The sequence below is a fragment of the Zingiber officinale genome, chromosome 4B, assembly GCF_018446385.1.
Source record: "Zingiber officinale cultivar Zhangliang chromosome 4B, Zo_v1.1, whole genome shotgun sequence".
Taxonomy (NCBI): domain Eukaryota; kingdom Viridiplantae; phylum Streptophyta; class Magnoliopsida; order Zingiberales; family Zingiberaceae; genus Zingiber; species Zingiber officinale.
In genome coordinates, this window is record NC_055993.1 from 102,989,407 (window position 1) to 103,006,051 (window position 16,645).

The 16,645-nt window shown below is 42.4% G+C and overlaps 1 protein-coding gene across 1 annotated transcript; it reads left to right on the forward strand.

Annotated features, from left to right (window-relative positions):
- Positions 1 to 14,207: 14,207 nt before the first annotated feature.
- On the forward strand, positions 14,208 to 15,578 carry LOC121975819 (two-pore potassium channel 3-like). Its single transcript, XM_042527702.1, has one exon. It carries the CDS (start codon positions 14,261 to 14,263, stop codon positions 15,512 to 15,514), a length of 1,254 nt encoding a protein of 417 aa, XP_042383636.1. The 5' UTR covers positions 14,208 to 14,260; the 3' UTR covers positions 15,515 to 15,578.
- The last annotated feature ends 1,067 nt before the right edge of the window (positions 15,579 to 16,645 follow it).

The window sequence follows — 16,645 nt, forward strand, 5'->3', positions numbered from 1 at the left end:
AAAGACATGGTGGTAACTTCTGTCATTGCACCAACAATGACTTGGAATCCCTAATCCTTTAGGAAACCCAAATTTAGAAGCTTTGAGGTTTAAATATTCAAAATTTGAAACAAACCTCACCCTAGACTTCAATATAGTCTTCCTTAACCAATCCATCCTTGTTTTCAACATGAAAACACCATTTTTATGTATACAAATGTATTTTGAGGGGTTTGGAATGGTTACGTAGACTAAAACAGATTCAAAATGCTGAAATCAGGCCTTCCCAGCCAAAATCAGCACCTTGGATCGATTGGAGTTGGGTTCCAATCGATTGAACCTTGCTGAATCGATCCACTGATCGATTCAGGCCTTGTGGATCGATCGCCTGATCGATCCAGCAAGCTTCTGTTCGCGAGAAACTTGCTCCCAATCGATCCACTGATCGATTGAGACCCTCAATCGATCGGTGGATCGATTGAGGTCTGATAGTTGCTGAAAAATGATTTCAGTCACCTTCAGAGGCCCCTAGAAAATTCTACAAAAATTCAAAAATCATGAAATTTCGTGTAGACATTGTTTAGGGTATACTTTATCATGGAAAAATAGTTTTCTATGAAAATACATCATATTTTCAAAGATTGACACAAGCTTGAAAACTTGCTAAAACTTGAGCGTTTTCTTCAAGTTTGTGTCTAGCTATTCAATGGTGATTACTATCATAAGATAGCCTTCACCAATGTTTTCCAAAAACCTTTTAAAATAATTTTCAAAACCAATATCCCATCACATTCCTTGGGCTTAATGCATATGACTTGTACATTAGCTTTCCCAATGATGGAAAACACATAACTATGTGTTTTGATGACTCTAAAACTCAAAAGAATGCACTAAATCAGCATCTTGAGTTTTATTCATCTTCCTAACATCTCACTTGTATCTAATGTGCACTAAAACACATACAAGTCACCTTATAGTCCTTGTGAGATGTGAGATTTTGGTTTTGCCCTATTCTAGGGATCATGCATATCTATCTAGGCATTTTAGAGATATTAGACATCCACCTAGGATGTCACTTGTTAATAAGTGTTGTTAAATGTCATTTGTCCTTAATTACAAGGAATTAAACTTAATGCATGATTATGTTATGGCATACATCAAAAGGAAATAATTTTTCAAAAGAAAATATCCTATAACTACATGATGTATAAATGTCATGACATGGTATTTTTGGATTTTTCATGATAAAACATGAATGCAAAAATAGACATGATGTCATGGCATACGATGGGCAAACAATCATTGCAAGGTTTAGCATAAATAAAATATACCTAGATTTCCTATCTAAGTATCCTTAACCACTTAGCTATTTCCACTTGTTTTAACTTAAAACGTTAAACCTAGATTGCCCTAAATGCTTCAAAGAAGTGCCAAAACCTAAATTGACATTTCTATTTCTCTTGATTTGTTTATGCCACTTAAAAATTAAGCATATCCTCAAATGTTGGCATATTCCATTTTTCCTCAAGAGTAAACACGTAAATCAAGGCCCGGATTGTCTTAAATTTCTAAGAGAATACCAAAATCCCAACTTGGTATTTCTCTAAGTTTTCTCAATTTATGTCATTTAAGATAAAATCAATTTTTCCACAATTAGGCATATTTTACTCTTTCAAAGAGTAAATAATAATTCCATTTCATTTTCAAAGGTTAACAAAAACCTTGAAAATACTCCTTGAGTGTCAATTTCTTCAAAGTTTGGTTAACTACCTTTCTTCTTAGAGTTGACACTCTCTAACCCATCTATGGGGTAGAGAAGATGCTCCTAGGAACCCAACACCTATTGGTGCTCCTTGGATGCTCTAGGTACCCACTAGGGATAACTTCCCTAGATACCTTCCTAGTGACCTTGTTGGGCTTCTTAGAAGCTTTGGTCACATTTTCTAGGTCAACTCTAGGGATAGCCTCCCTTGTGACCTTGTTAGTGACTTTCTTAGACTTCTTAGAAGTCTTAGTCACTTTGGTTGCAAAGATACTTCTAGGGATATATTCCTTTGTATTTTTGGCTTGCCCACTAGACTTAGGGCTTGTTCCATAACTATATGGAACCCTATGATAACTAGGCACATCCTTTTTGGCTTTGGGTTTATATCCCAAACCTCTATGGTCATTGGATGACTTTTGTACCCCTAAACTTAGGTTATGCTCATTTTGCCCTAATAGGATATTTTTCATCCTTTTTAGGGTCTTTTCAATTTTATCAAGCCTTGACCTTAAGGCTTGATTTTCTACCATTAAATCCTTAGATTTTGGTTTTTCATTAAACCCATGAACATTTTTATTTCTAGGCTCATAACTAAAACCCTTAGTTTTCTTACCTAGATTTTCATCTACCTTCCTAACCCTAGGTGTGGTAGCTTTAGCATAAAAAGTTATATGTTTTTCCTTAACACTATCATGCTTCCTATTTTCATGGTAAATAGCATTAAAATGATAGAAATTAGAACTATCATGCTTTTTACCATAACGTAAAGGGGTAGGCTCAATAAACGTTACCTTCTTCTTTACCTTGGAGGCTCCCCCTTGACTAGTACCTCCTTGAGCCTTGACTATCTTCTTCCCCTTGGGGCATTGACTTCGGTAATGCCCTTTTTGTTGACACAAGAAGCACACAATGTGCTCCTTGCTCTTCCTTGTCCCGGGGGTGGTCTCCTTGGGCTTCTCCTTGCCCTTTTGTGTCACTTGACCCTTCTTCTTGGCCAAGTTGGGACACTTGCTCTTGTAGTGCCCACTTTCCCTACACTCAAAACATATTATATGATTTTTATTTTTAATTGAAACATTTATACCTTCTTGTGTAGGGATGACATTTTCTCCTTTTGATCCGGAGGTAGAAGCTTTCTCTTCATCCGAAGATATTCCTCCATTCGATTTTGCTTGACTTGCGGAGGTGGAAGATTCTTCATCATCATCTTCTCTTGACCCGGATGTGGAGGATTCTTCTTGCTCTTGCTCCGGTGTCAATGAAGATTGCTCCCCCTCAATCCTAAAGGTGGAGGCTTCACCTTCTTCTTCATCCTCTTGTACATGAAACAAGGAATATGCTCCTTCCTTGCTCTTTTGATTACACTCCTTTGAGGATGAAGCTTCTTGGACTTCCTCTTCTTCGGAAGTTCGCTCAACTTCGGAGTCCTCCTCTTGGTCTTGCTCCAAAGAGTCACCCTCTCTGGATTCTTCTTGCTCTTGTACAGTGGAGGGGATCTCTTCATGAAGCTTGGTCAATTTACTCCATAATTCCTTTGCATCTTCAAATTCTCCAATTTTGCAAAGAATGATGCTTGGCAATAGATTGACCAAAAGCTTGGTCACTTTGTCATTTGCCTCGCACCTTTTGGCTTGCTCTTGGCTCCACTTGCTCCTCTTGAGAACTTTGCCCTTTGAGTTTTTTGGAGCTTTGAAGCCTTCCATTAGAGCAAACCATTGCTCTATCTCCATCATAAGAAAATTTTCGATTCTTGATTTCCAAGAATCGAAGCTTTTGGATGTGTACGGTGGAGCCACCCTCGTGTCGAATCCGAGCCCATCTCGGAATTCCATTGTAGAAGTTGAGCTTTTGAATTTCTTTGACTTTGACAATTTTGCTTCAACTTCTTCACCCTCTAGCTCTTCTTGTTGTGCTTGACCCTTCCGGCAATGATTCCGGTGAAGAGCGACCTCGCTCTGATACCACTTGTTAGGACCGAAAAGTAGCTAGAGGGGGGGTGAATAGCTCGTCGCGTGCTTCGTGGTTGACGTTGCTTGTTTCTTCAAGAATGCACAGCGGAAATACAAAGGAACAACATACAACGCTAACACGGTTGGTTTACTTGGTATCCACCTCACAAGAGGTGACTAGTCCAAGGATCCACACCTACACACACACCCTCCACTAATAAAACTCTCATTTATGGTAACTACTAAGGGCGGAGAAGCCCTACAAGACTCAATACAAGAAGAAAGGGAAAGGTAATGAAATACAAGCTTACAATGAGTGTAAAAACCCTAACCCTAGTTTCTTCTCCTTGCTTTGATCCGCCTCTTGACTTGGAAGAACCTCCAAGAACCTTCAAGAACTGGCGATCTCGAGCTTGAGAAGAGCTGTGGAGGAGCTGGTGAAGATCTGAAATGAATTGGTGAAGTGATGCCGAAGACAACGCTCGCTTGCGGCTCAAATACGACGCAACGGTCGGCTCCCGATCGATTCGATTATTCCCAATCGATCGGGGAGGATTTGGATCGATCCACGGATCGATCCAGAGCGCCTCTGTGCTCTGGAAAAACGCCTGGATCGATCCATGGATTGATCCATTGCTTATCGCGCGAGGCAGCAGCGTCTCAATCGATCCACTGATCGATTGGGACCTCTGGATCGATCCACTGATCGATCCAGAGGCTCTCTGTTCGCTGGGAAAGGCCTGGATCGATCCACTGATCGATCCAGATCCTGGATCGATCCAGCTCTTGGTTTTTGCCCAAAACCAAGTCCCAAGCCTCTCAAACCAACATCCGGTCAACCTTGACCTGTTGGTACATCATGCCTAGCACTGGTCACTCCTTTGACCTGCTAGGACTTCCCACCAAGTGTCCGGTCAATCCCTTTGACCCACTTGGACTTTTCTCTTCGTGCCAAGTATCCGGTCACTCCCTTGACCTACTTGGACTTCCCAACACCAAATGTCCAATTATCCTTGATCCATCTAGATTTTCCCTTGCTTGGCTTCACTCACCAGGACTTCCATTCTGCCTAGCTTCACTCACTAGGACTTTCCATCTGCCTAGCTTTACTCACTAGGACTTTCACCTGACTTCACTCACCAGGATTTCCTTCTACCTAGCTTCACTCACTAGGATTTTCCATTCTGCCTAGCTTCACTCACTAGGACTTTCACCTAGCTTCACTCACCAGGATTTCCATCTGCCTAGCTTCACTCACTAGGACTTTCACCTGGCTTCACTCACCAGGGTTTCCTTCCAGTCAGGTATACCTACTTGACTCTTCTTCATTCACACTGATCAGTCCCTGATCAGAATCTCCCCATTATGAACAACTGCACCTGCATTGTCCATGTGTCTACATGTATTGTCAAACATCGAAACTATGGCCAAGACTCAAGTTTGGTCAAACCCGTCAACCTTGACCTAAGGGATATTGCACCAACAAATAACATGTACCACGATATTATGTTTTGATTGTGTGCGGTAAGCTCATCTATAATTAATGTAAAAAGATAAAGACTTAGAGCTGATCTTTGATGTAATCCTATCTTTATTGGAAATGCTTCAGTTACTCCGTCTTATACTCTGGTTGTTACGTCTTCGAACATATCTTTAATTAGTTCAATATATGTTATGCTAACACCTGTCGTTTTTTAGAATTTTCCATAAATGATTTTTCTAAGTCAATGAATATTATATGTAGATATTGTTTTTGCTCTCGATATTTCTCAAATAATTATATAAGAAGATGTATATCTTATATTGTCGACATTCCAGGCATGAACCTAAATTGATTTTCAGTCACTGTGGTCTTATTCCTTAATTTTTTTTATTATTTTTTTCTAAAATTTCATGGTATGATTCGTTAGTTTAATATCCTTATAGTTTGTATAATTTTGTATATTTCTCTTATTCTTATATAAGGGAACTAATCCTCCATTGATCAAACATGTTTTTCGTTTTCAATATTATGTTAAATAATTTTGTTAGCCATTCAATATCTTGTTTTCCTAAGCACTTTCATACCTCTATCGGAATATTATCCGGTCCAATGATTTTTCCATTGTGCATCTCATTTAAAGTTTGTTCTACTTCTGAAGTTTGAAATCTACAATAAAAATTTAAATTTCTATGCTCATTTGACCTATTTAAATTACCTAAGTTAAGTTGGTCACCTAAACCTTCATTAAAAAGTTGATGAAAATACCTCTTCCACCGTTTTTTTTATTTATTTATCATTTACTAGTACCCTATTATATTTATCTTTAATATATTTAATTTAGATAAGATTTCTTGTTTTTCCTTCTCTCACTTTAGTTATTCTATAAATGTCTCTTTTTTTTCTTAATCTAATTTTTGATATAATCATTCAAAAGTTTCATTTTCAACTTTTTTCTCGACTATTGTATATTTTTTTAAGTTTTCTTTATTCTTACAAATATATAATTTCTTATAAGCTATTTATTTTTTCTTCACTTTCTCTTGTACTTTCTCATTCCACCATCAAGATTCCTTATTTAGTGATGCATGTCTCTTTGACTCATCGAGTGTACTTTTAGTTACTATTTTTAACTTTGATACCATCTTATCCCATGCCGTATTAGAGTTACCATATATTTCACATAATGCTTGTACTCCTATCTTCTCGTTAAATATATTTTGCTTCCCATTTTTTAACTTCTACCACTTAATTCTATGAGTCATATATATTTTATTTCTATTAATATTATTTTTGAGGCGTATATCCAGCACTACTAACCTATGTTTCGCTAGGGATGACTTTTCAATTTTTACAAATCTTTCTATCCTTCTTTCTAACCATAAGAAAGTCAATTTGTAATTTATTATTCTCACTTTTGAACGTGACCAAGTGTTTTTCTCTTTTCTTAAAAAATGAATTGGCTAATATAAGGTCATATGCTATTGCAAAATCTAATATAATTTTTCCTTCCTCATTTTTCGTTCGAACCCCGTAACTTCCATGTACCTTCTCATATTCTTCATTTTTCACTTCGACATGTTCATTTAGACTACCTTCTATTAAAATCATTTCATTTAGCGAAATGTTTTATAATATTTCATCTAAATCATCCCAAAATCTTAATTTGATAGCTTCATCTAATCCTACTTGCAGTGCATATACGCTAATTATGTTCATAGTTTCTTTCGTCGCTATTATCGTTGATGATGTAATTATGCCTTGAAAGTTTCAATGTGTTGACAATTATTTAAGTTTAGGTTAATACATTGGATCTAACATGAGCTGCGAGTTTGCAGGAGAAGTTCTTGCAGGTCGGAAGACTGGATGCGAGACAAGGGAAGCCCAAGGAGGTTGAGGACCAGATTATTGACAAGCGAAGTCTTGTAGGTCGAAAGACTGGATGCAAGGCAAGAGAAGTCCAAGAAGGTCAAGGACTGGATTCTTGGCAAGAGAAGCTTTTGCAGGTCAGAAGGCCAGATGCAAGGCAAAGAGAAGACCAAGGAGGTCGAGGACCAGACATTTGACACAAAGGCCTGGAGATGAAAAATCATCAGGCACAAAGTCCAGGGAATAGATGTTCATCTGGCATGAGGTATTGTATTAAAAGAAATATGTATTAATTCACTTATTATTAAATGGGAAGCCAGTAATCGATTGGTTAATCGATTGAGAAGCACGGTTGTGAAACAGAGCACTCCTGGATCGATCAACCGATCGATTGGAGGTAACCAATCGATTGATCGATCGATTGATCTAGCCTTTACGCAAAAGCTCAGCATGTACAGAGCGCTCCTGGATCGATCAACCGATCGATTGGAGGAAATCAATCGATCGTCCGATCGATTGACAAAGCCTTTTGCGTGAAGTACAACGCGTGTCTGGATTGATCAGCCAATCAATTGGAGGTAGCCAATCAATCGAACGATTGATTGACCGAGCTTCGCGCGAGAGCACAGTGCGTATTTGGATCGATCAGCCGATTGATTGGAGGTAACCAATTGAACGACCGATCGATTAATCTAGCCTCTGCACAAAAGCTTAGCGTGCTTCTGAATCGATCTACTGATCGATTGATGAATTCAATCGATTGAGAATACTGACCCAATCGATTGAGATTCGAACGAAATTATCTACACCGTTGATCTAGACGTGATGGCGCTCAATAGATACTTTTGACTCGATTGGAGATGTACCCCAATCGATTCACGACGACACCCATGAGAGAAACGACTATATTTTGAAGATGTTTAAAAGCCTGAAGAAAAAAGAGAACAACATACACTCGAAAAAAATACTGTTTGATTGCTCTCAAGTGTTCTCAAGTGATCAAGATCTCTCAAGTGCTCAAGAATAAATTCAAGCTCTCCTCCTTGCCAGATTTTCAAGTTGTACTCTACAAAGAGAAGCTATTTCAAGTTTGTAAATCATCCTCTTCTTATTCCTTGTAGTTGTTGTGAGCTATTTCTTTAGAGAGAGAGAGAGCTGTAAACCTTGTAAAGTTTCTCCACCTTCGGTATAGTTCCGAGAAGGAGAAATTCTATAGTGGAAGAGTGACTGTGGTGTGAATACTTGAACTAGTCATCTCCTTGAGGAAGTGGATACCAAGTAAATACAAGAGTTAACATTGTCTTCAAGTTTTCGCTGTGCAAAATCAAGTCAACGAAGAAATCGAAGTGAGTCATTCACCCCCCCCTCTCAACTGGTCTTAAAGGTTATAATTTTATCCCCTATTTTAACTACTACTACAACTTCATCCTTTAACAAACTATCTATAACAATACCCACTCAATTTCTTGCTTTACTCTTTCCTGTGTATCATAACTTAAAACCCAAGTTCCCTATCATTTTTGCTTTCTTGCCTACCCATTTTATCTCTTACACACATAAACTACTAATTCTTCTCCTAATCATCGTATCTACTACCTTCATTGATTTATCAGTGAAGGTTCTTGTGCTCTATGTTTCAAATATTAGATTATTAATTTTTCTATCATATTTGTTCTTATCCAACCTATGGTGTAAGAACTCTTACCTATTTAACACTAGACCCAAGTTTTCATGGAGATGTAACGGTCCTTACCGATACGTTACAATTGGACCTTGTGACGCCAACTCTTGCATATTTAGCAGTACACCCGAGTTCTAGAGATGTAGCTATAGGATCATTACGCACGTGAGGGAGGGGGGGGTGAATCACGTGGTTTTAAAATCTACTTTTTTCTAGTTTTAAAAAAGATTACGTAGTGGGAAAACTAATTAAAATAGAAACCATAAAAGCACAGTACGCAAGGAGTTACTTGATTCGGAGCTTTCGGCGACTCCTACTCCAAGACTCAGATCTATCAGACCTATCGACGAGTAATCCACTAATGACCTCTTCTGGAACCGCTGGAGTCCGACCGGGAGGTCGTTGGTTGCGAGAGCATGCTCGCTTATAACTCGCGCCGACGCGAGAGTATGGAGCCCGACCAGGAGATAGTTGGTCGCGAGAGCATGCTCGCTTATAACTCACGCTGAGGTGAGAGTCTAGAGCCCGACCGGGAGGTCGTTGGTCGTGAGAGCATGCTCGCTTATAACTCGAGCTGGGACGAGAGTCTAGAGCTCGACCGGAAGGTCGTTGGTCGCAAGAGCATGCTCGCTTATAACTTGCGCTGGGGCGAGAGTTTGGAAAGCCTGACCGGGAGGCGTTGGCGATACTCCGGTCCAAGACCGGTGGCGATATTTCGGTCCGAGACCAGTGACGATAATCCGGTCCGAGACTAGTGGCGATACTCCGGTCTGAGACTGGTGGCTAACTCTGGTCCGAGATCGGTGATGATACTCCGGTTCGAGACCGGTGGCGATACTCTGGTCCGAGACCAGTGGCAATAGATCGACCCTGAACGGGGGAGATAAGAGATCCGATATGTTGGTCTGAGACTAGCGAAGACCGCTCGACCTTGAACGAGGGAGATAATGGATTCGATAAGCTGGTCCGAAACCAGTGAAGACCGCTCGACCTCGAACGGGAGAGATAATGGATCCGATAAGCTAGTCCGAGACCAATGAAGACCGCTCCACCCCAAACGGGGAAGATAATGGATCTGATAACCTGGTCCAAGACCAGTGAAGACTGCTCGACCCCGAACGAGGGAGATAATGGATCCAATAAACTGGTTCGATACTAGTGAAGACCGCTCAATCCATAACGAGAGAGATAATGGATCCGATAAGTTGGTCTGAGACCAGTGAAGACCACTCGACCCCGAACGGAGGAGATAATGGATCCGATAAGCTAGTCCGAGACTAGTGAAGATTGCTCAACTTCGAACGAGGGAGGTAGAGCCTGGTCTAGGAGCTATGCCACTCGACTGAAGATCTGTCTCGGTCCCTCGACTCTTGAATACCGTGGAGTCAGGGAAAATACATAATGGAAAAACTAACCTGTCGGCCAGTTGAAGCTCCAAGTCAATTTCTCGGCTCCCGAATACTCGTGGAGCGAAGGGATAAGATAATATGTTCGTCGAAATCCTCCGAGACTGTGATAATGGCAGAGAGTCTTCCAACGTCGTCCATTTTCACGTTCTAGAACAGGTGAAGCAGATTCTCACAGATGACGTCAAATTGATCCTGTTCGGAATCTGAGGCAGACGGACATCCGACTGAGGTGGCTAGAATGTTGACCGAATCGTGACGTCCCGGAGGGGGGTATGCTGAAATGGTTTTTATGTTGACCAAGTCGTCAGAAGTCTTCTGGTCAATGCTACCTGCAGCCACCGACCGGGTCGCCTCGGTCTCTGGTACCCGATGCTCGAGGCAAATCCAACAAATATATAAGTAACAGACTAAGACATATAATAATGAAATGCATGTAGAGTGAGTACGGAGAACGTACCCTGGCCCAAAGGGGCGCCCTTGTTAGATCGGTTAGCTGGTTGGGACGCTGGTCGAGTTGTCATGACTCAGAAGAGTAGATGACTCTGAATAAGCTGGAGAGCTAGATCTGACATATCAGCATGTAGGCCGAGATAAGATATCGGCGCGCAAGCCGAGATACAATGGCGGCACGAAGGTTGGAACATATAAAACATCTCACAAGTCAGGTAAGAACATAATGACAGCGAGGGCTCGGGGGCCGGATCGACATCGAAGGCGTACGACAATGTAGATCGAGAGCTAGAGAACCAAACCGACGAATCTGAGGTGTCGACAGCGGGGCCAACGGTTGAGGAGTGCCTGTCAGGGGTTATGGAACTGGTGCTCTCGTGGGCGCTATGGTCGACAAAGGTTGAGAGGGAGAAAAGGAGGCGACGATTGGCTGTGGCGTGAAGACGAGGGCCGTGGAATGCGACGACAACACCCTCAGTGCTGGAGCGAGTTGTGGGTGGCCAGCGACTAGTCTGTGATGGCAACGACGCTGTGAGGCGATGATGTCTCACGGATAAGAGAGGAGGAGGAAGGAAAGAGGCGGCCGTCGACGGCGGAGGTTGGAGAAGGCGATCGTGAGGGGGATGAGAGTTGTTGCCTGTGTGAGTGAAGGCGGCGACGAGGTGCATCCTGGTGGCCAGACGCGATGGTAGCCGCTGGATGAGGTAGTGGCCATCGGGGAGGAAGAGAGGAGAGGGGCGGTCCTGTCCTGGCGACGGCAGGCCTCAACGGCGAGCGACATCGGAGGCGGCGTGCGTGAGAGCGAGGTGGCATGGGGTGGCGATGAGCGGTGGTCCGTGTGAGGAGGGCGGCGGCGTGCGTGAGGGAGAGGAAGCGTCGACGTATGTGGTTTTCATGACGACGGTAGAGCCCAACCCCCACTGTGTGACAGTGGCAAGCACAGAGGAAGAAGGAGAGGATGTCATGGTCGGCGTCCGTTAGTGTCAATGTGCAGGAGGCACCAGATTGAGAGGCGGTATGAACCCAACCTCGTGATGAAGGTATGCATTGGAGAAGGGGAAGCAAGTCGACGACGGAGGTGTCGGAGTGCGTCCATCTGCCTGGGCGTGCATGCGAGGGTGGACGACGATGGCGATGCAGGCGGCACCCCCTTGTGCCTTCATCCTGGCGGCGAAGAAAAAAACCCCACAGCCTCCCAAAACCACCCCTTTTTCATGCATCTACACTGTCAAAAAGGTTACTATAGTAAAATGACAAAAATGCCCCTCCCCTCTCTACATACTACATCAGTGGGAATCCGAAGCATTTAAGGGCAACCATAAACAAGAGCCACTCTACCGAGTCAAATGTCTTTTGGAGGTTGAGTTTGAGCACTCACTTTTAAGTGATTCTTTTCCTTGCATATTTTCGTAGTAGCTCTTGCGCTAGGTGGATGTTCTTTACGATTAAGCAGTCTTCAACAAACGTTGCTTGAGCTGGGTCGAAGAGGCTAATAGTGGCTGATTGCAGTTGAGATGCCAAGATTTTGGAGATGATTTTATACACCACGTGCTTGTAATTCACAACAAATGTGGCATTCTCGGTTTTAGGAACCATGACTAGAGCAGTGTGTGATTCCATTGCTTGAAGAGGCGACCTGAGGTTAAAAATTCCTTAGCTGCCTTGTACACGTCCCAACTCTTGTTTGCCAAGCTTCTTTGAAAAATTTAGAGCCATATCCATTTGGTCTTGGGTACACTCATTGGGGATATCGAACAATGCTGTTTGTATCTCTTTGTTGGTGAGGAGGAGTTGTTGCTACATTGTAAGTGTTGGCCCAGCTATGCAAGTTGCAGATGTTCCTAGTAGCCTCTTGAAGTGGGAGACAAATTCATCGGTCACCTCCTACATGCTCATCGTTTGTTCACCAGAAGCTGTGGTAATGACCACTACAGTATTGCTTTTGTTGTTGTTTGACCAAATCATGAAAGAAGTTGGTGGGTCAGTTACTTTCTTCAGATATTTACATTTTGCTGGCTATTTATATAAAGATCTCTCTACCTCCGCCAATCTACTAGTTGTGACCTCCAAGTGCATATAGTAGTCGGGCTTGGGTTCGCCTGATAATATCCTCCGTTGGCCGACTTCTAACTCCTTTGTAGCTTGCTGTGCTTTCTTGGAGATGTGTTAAAAATGTTGCTTGTTCAACTTGTGTATCTGCAGTTTGAACCGAGTTAGCTTCTGTTTGAGTCGGAATTGAGCATATCCGATTGTTGGCTGTGCCCAAAAGTTAATGAGTAGTACCTGAAAGCTTTCATGCAATACCCACATGGTATGAAACTTGAAAGACCTCTATTTAGGTTGCAAACCTTGTAGCATCGTGACCGCACAACATACATGAGTGGTCGGAGAGGTAGCCTGACGGCAAGAATTCTACAAAACTGTGGAAATCTTCAAGTAGTCATCATGTGTTGATCAATGCAAGGTCTAGCTTGCTTGAGACAGCTCCATTTGCCCATGTTAAATGGATTCTCATTGACTGCCTGTCCACTAAGTTACACCGTTGAAGTGTAGCTTCAAAGTCCTGAATTTCATATAGTATCATCGACCTATCTCCTTTTCCTTGGCTGATAGCAAGGCATTGAAATCACCGGGCACCATCCATAGTTCGCTGATTGAATCTCCTAGCTCACATAGGGATTGCCTCAACGACCTTTGGGGCACGATGCTACGAAGTCCATATATAAAAGTCATCAAAACCTGCTGCCCCGTGATTTTACAGCGTGTTTGGCAATGTAAACGCTGCTCCGCTTGTAGGATGCTCAAATCAACTAGTTGTGGGTTTCAAAACACCAAAATGCAATCATGATTAGAGAATGAAAAGTTATGGTTAATTGTCATATTTGAAAATTGTCACGGTGGCAAAAGACGAATACGTTCGTCCTCAATATCCTCGTCAATCCGTCTCAGAGCCAACACGGAGGAGGTAAATTACGGATGACTACTAGCCTTTGGAATAATGACTAACACATAAGAGAGATATTTATCTCGAATTGTCGAGATTCAAACCCAAGATTTTATATTGATAACACCTCATGCGCTAACCACCAGATCGTCCCGAGAAGATTTGAAAATCGTCATGGACGGATAGCATTGACGGTCTCTCCCTATTTGGTTTCCAATATTATCAAAATTACTATTCATCACGAATGAAGGACATGTTGTGCCCCCTTTTGTTGTAGAGGCTTATGAAAACTCCATCCAACTTGCGATCTTCATGTTGCGTCGTGGACACTGCTTCCCCGTCCTCGCCGTCTTGCACACAGGTAGGCCAAGATGATGAACCAAAATTAAAAATCCTTGTTAAATTAATGACTTTTTCAAGGCAGCTACAATTTTTAATGATTTGAGGACATCCTAATCCAACATCCAAAGAACGGAATTTAGCGGATTATCTTTTGAACCCATTAAAAAAAATCAAAAGATAAAATTGATGGGGAAAATGATTCTTATACTTCCCAAAGCTCTTTTCAAAATTATGTATATTTTATGTATTTTCAATTTTTATTTCTCAAAATTATTATCCTTTAATTTAAATTATTATTTTTAAAATAAAAGTATATATAAAATGAAAAAAAAACTTGTGATTTATGTTGAACTTCGAGCCCATCTTCAATCTTCTTTGTCATTTCCATACGCATGGAAACCGAGCCGCTTCTTCCCCTAAAAATCGGATCTCAGTCGCCGTCTCTGCCCAGCCACCGGCAGAGGGCCTCCGTCACTTCCTCCGTTCCGCCGTCCTCTGTCCTCTGCCCCCTCCCCGAGGACGGAGAGATCTCCATCCCCCTCTCCAGCCCCAGCACCGCCACCGCCGCCTCCTCCCTCAAGGACCTACTTATCTTCGGCCAGTTCCCACCTTCTACCGACGACGAACCAGACGAATTCGCCCCTCTTCCCTCGTCTTCCTCTCCTCTTCCCGCCTCTCCCCTCTCCGGCAATCCCAACTCCTCTTCCTCCTTCTCCGCCGCCGCCGTCGCCCATGCCTGGCTCAGCGACCCCTCCGCCTCTAGGGGGAGGAACAGCCTCCACCGATCCCGCACCGCCCCGGCCATCTCCGCGATCAATGAAGTCGGAGGCTCCCATATCGACACCCCTGATCGCCCCTCCATCGTCACCCAGGCTTTCCTCCTTCTCGTCGTCTACCTCATTTTTGGGATCTCAATCTATACCTTCAATCGCCACCACTTCGTCGCCAAAGAGACCCATCCCGTTGTCGACGCCCTCTACTTCTGCATCGTAACTATGTGCACCATTGGCTACGGCGACATCACCCCGGTTACTGCCTCCGCCAAGATCTTTTCCATCATGTTCGTCATCATTGGCTTCGGTTTCGTCGATATCCTTCTCTCCGGGATGGTGTCTTACGTGCTCGATATCCAGGAGTCCCTCCTCCTCTCCGCCGTCAACAACCCGATGAAGATCGACGACAAGAAGAAACATAATCAGCAAAAGAATCACGACCAACACCAGCACCAGCACGAGCACGGACACAACATCACCCGGAATTATATAATCGACGTCAAGAAGGGGCGGATGAGGATACGGATGAAGGTAGCACTTGCGCTCTGCGTCGTCCTGCTCTGCATCGGCGTCGGCACCGGCGTGCTGCGCTTCGTGGAGCAGCTTGGATGGCTCGATTCCTTTTACCTCTCTGTGATGTCTGTGACCACCGTTGGGTACGGGGACCGAGCATTCACAACGCTGCCGGGCAGGTTATTTGCGTCGCTGTGGCTCCTAGTGTCCACTCTCGCCGTCACTCGTGCATTTCTTTACTTGGCTGAGGCAAGGATCGACAAGCGGCACCGGAAGATGGCAAAACTGGTGCTCTGTAGAGACATGACTGTCGCAGAATTTCTCGCGGCTGATATGGACAATAAAGGGCTTGTCACGTAAGTTACTTTGCTCTCCTGTGTTCTTCCTTATTTTGGTCTATTCATATAAGGTTTTTATTGCTTGGTTTCTCACTGCCGGCACGAATACCATGAGAATTTGGAGTTATTTAAGAGGGATCCTGACAAACTGAACCTTATGAGCTAAAAGAAGATTCAGACACATGGCATAATTGTTAAAATTGACATCGTGTACAAGTTCCAAATAATGAGTTAGAAATGGTCTGCATTGACACAAGGATTTGCTTTTCTAGGTCTTATCAGCAAAATTTTCACCATGGTTTTGTTGGCTCCTTCCTCTAAATGTCTAAATAGTAATTGACCTTCTAACTCCAGGAGGACGTTGGAGAAAGATGCAAAGGGTTATTTTCTTTTGAACTGAAATTTGCTTGGCATAATTTTGTAATCCCGTTAGTTGGTGAAAAAGGAAAGGAAAGAGTGTTGTTGAGAGGCTAAACAAGATTTAGTAAAATTTGATATGGAACAGTTTATGTTTTGTGTCTGTTTTTAGTCATATCTTGTTGCTGGAATTGGAGGAAGGTGAGGAGACTTGAGGAGCAGGGGTGATAAATGCAAGAATAGGTGAACTATAAGGTTTCATTATAGAGTTTTATCTGAGAATAAGTGGCCAATGCCAGTATATATATTTCAGAAAGTTTGAAATGATACAAAAAAGATTTATGTTTTGCAAGGATTGGATTCACTATAAAAATCAATAACATTATTCCTGTGTTTGTGAGGAATATGAAAACAGTGTTCCTTTATTTCCTAGTGATTGTTGGTGGTTTAAGAATTTCTTTCACTTGTGAGAAAGAGGCAGATTTTGAGGTCATTCACTAATAAGGGAGTGAACATTTTCCAGATCACCAGATGCAAAGAAATCCCTTTATGATTGAGATATTAATTCGGTTAAGGCCTTACTATGCTGTCAGATGTTGATATTAATAGCCTATCACTCTCACCTTTTATGTTTCTTTGTGTTTATATTGTTGTTTGAGTAGCTTGGAAAATTTCAAGATTTTTGTTTCAATTAAAATAACATTGGACTATATTCTTTAGGTTTCCATTTTTCCCTGGTCCCCACTTTGCTTAATTTCAGATTTGTCTCGCATTGAGTAAATGATACACCATTAAA

Bases quoted from the DNA above. Each gene is read 5' to 3' on its own strand.
- LOC121975819 (XM_042527702.1), top strand. From the start codon at position 14,261: ATGGAAACCGAGCCGCTTCTTCCCCTAAAAATCGGATCTCAGTCGCCG.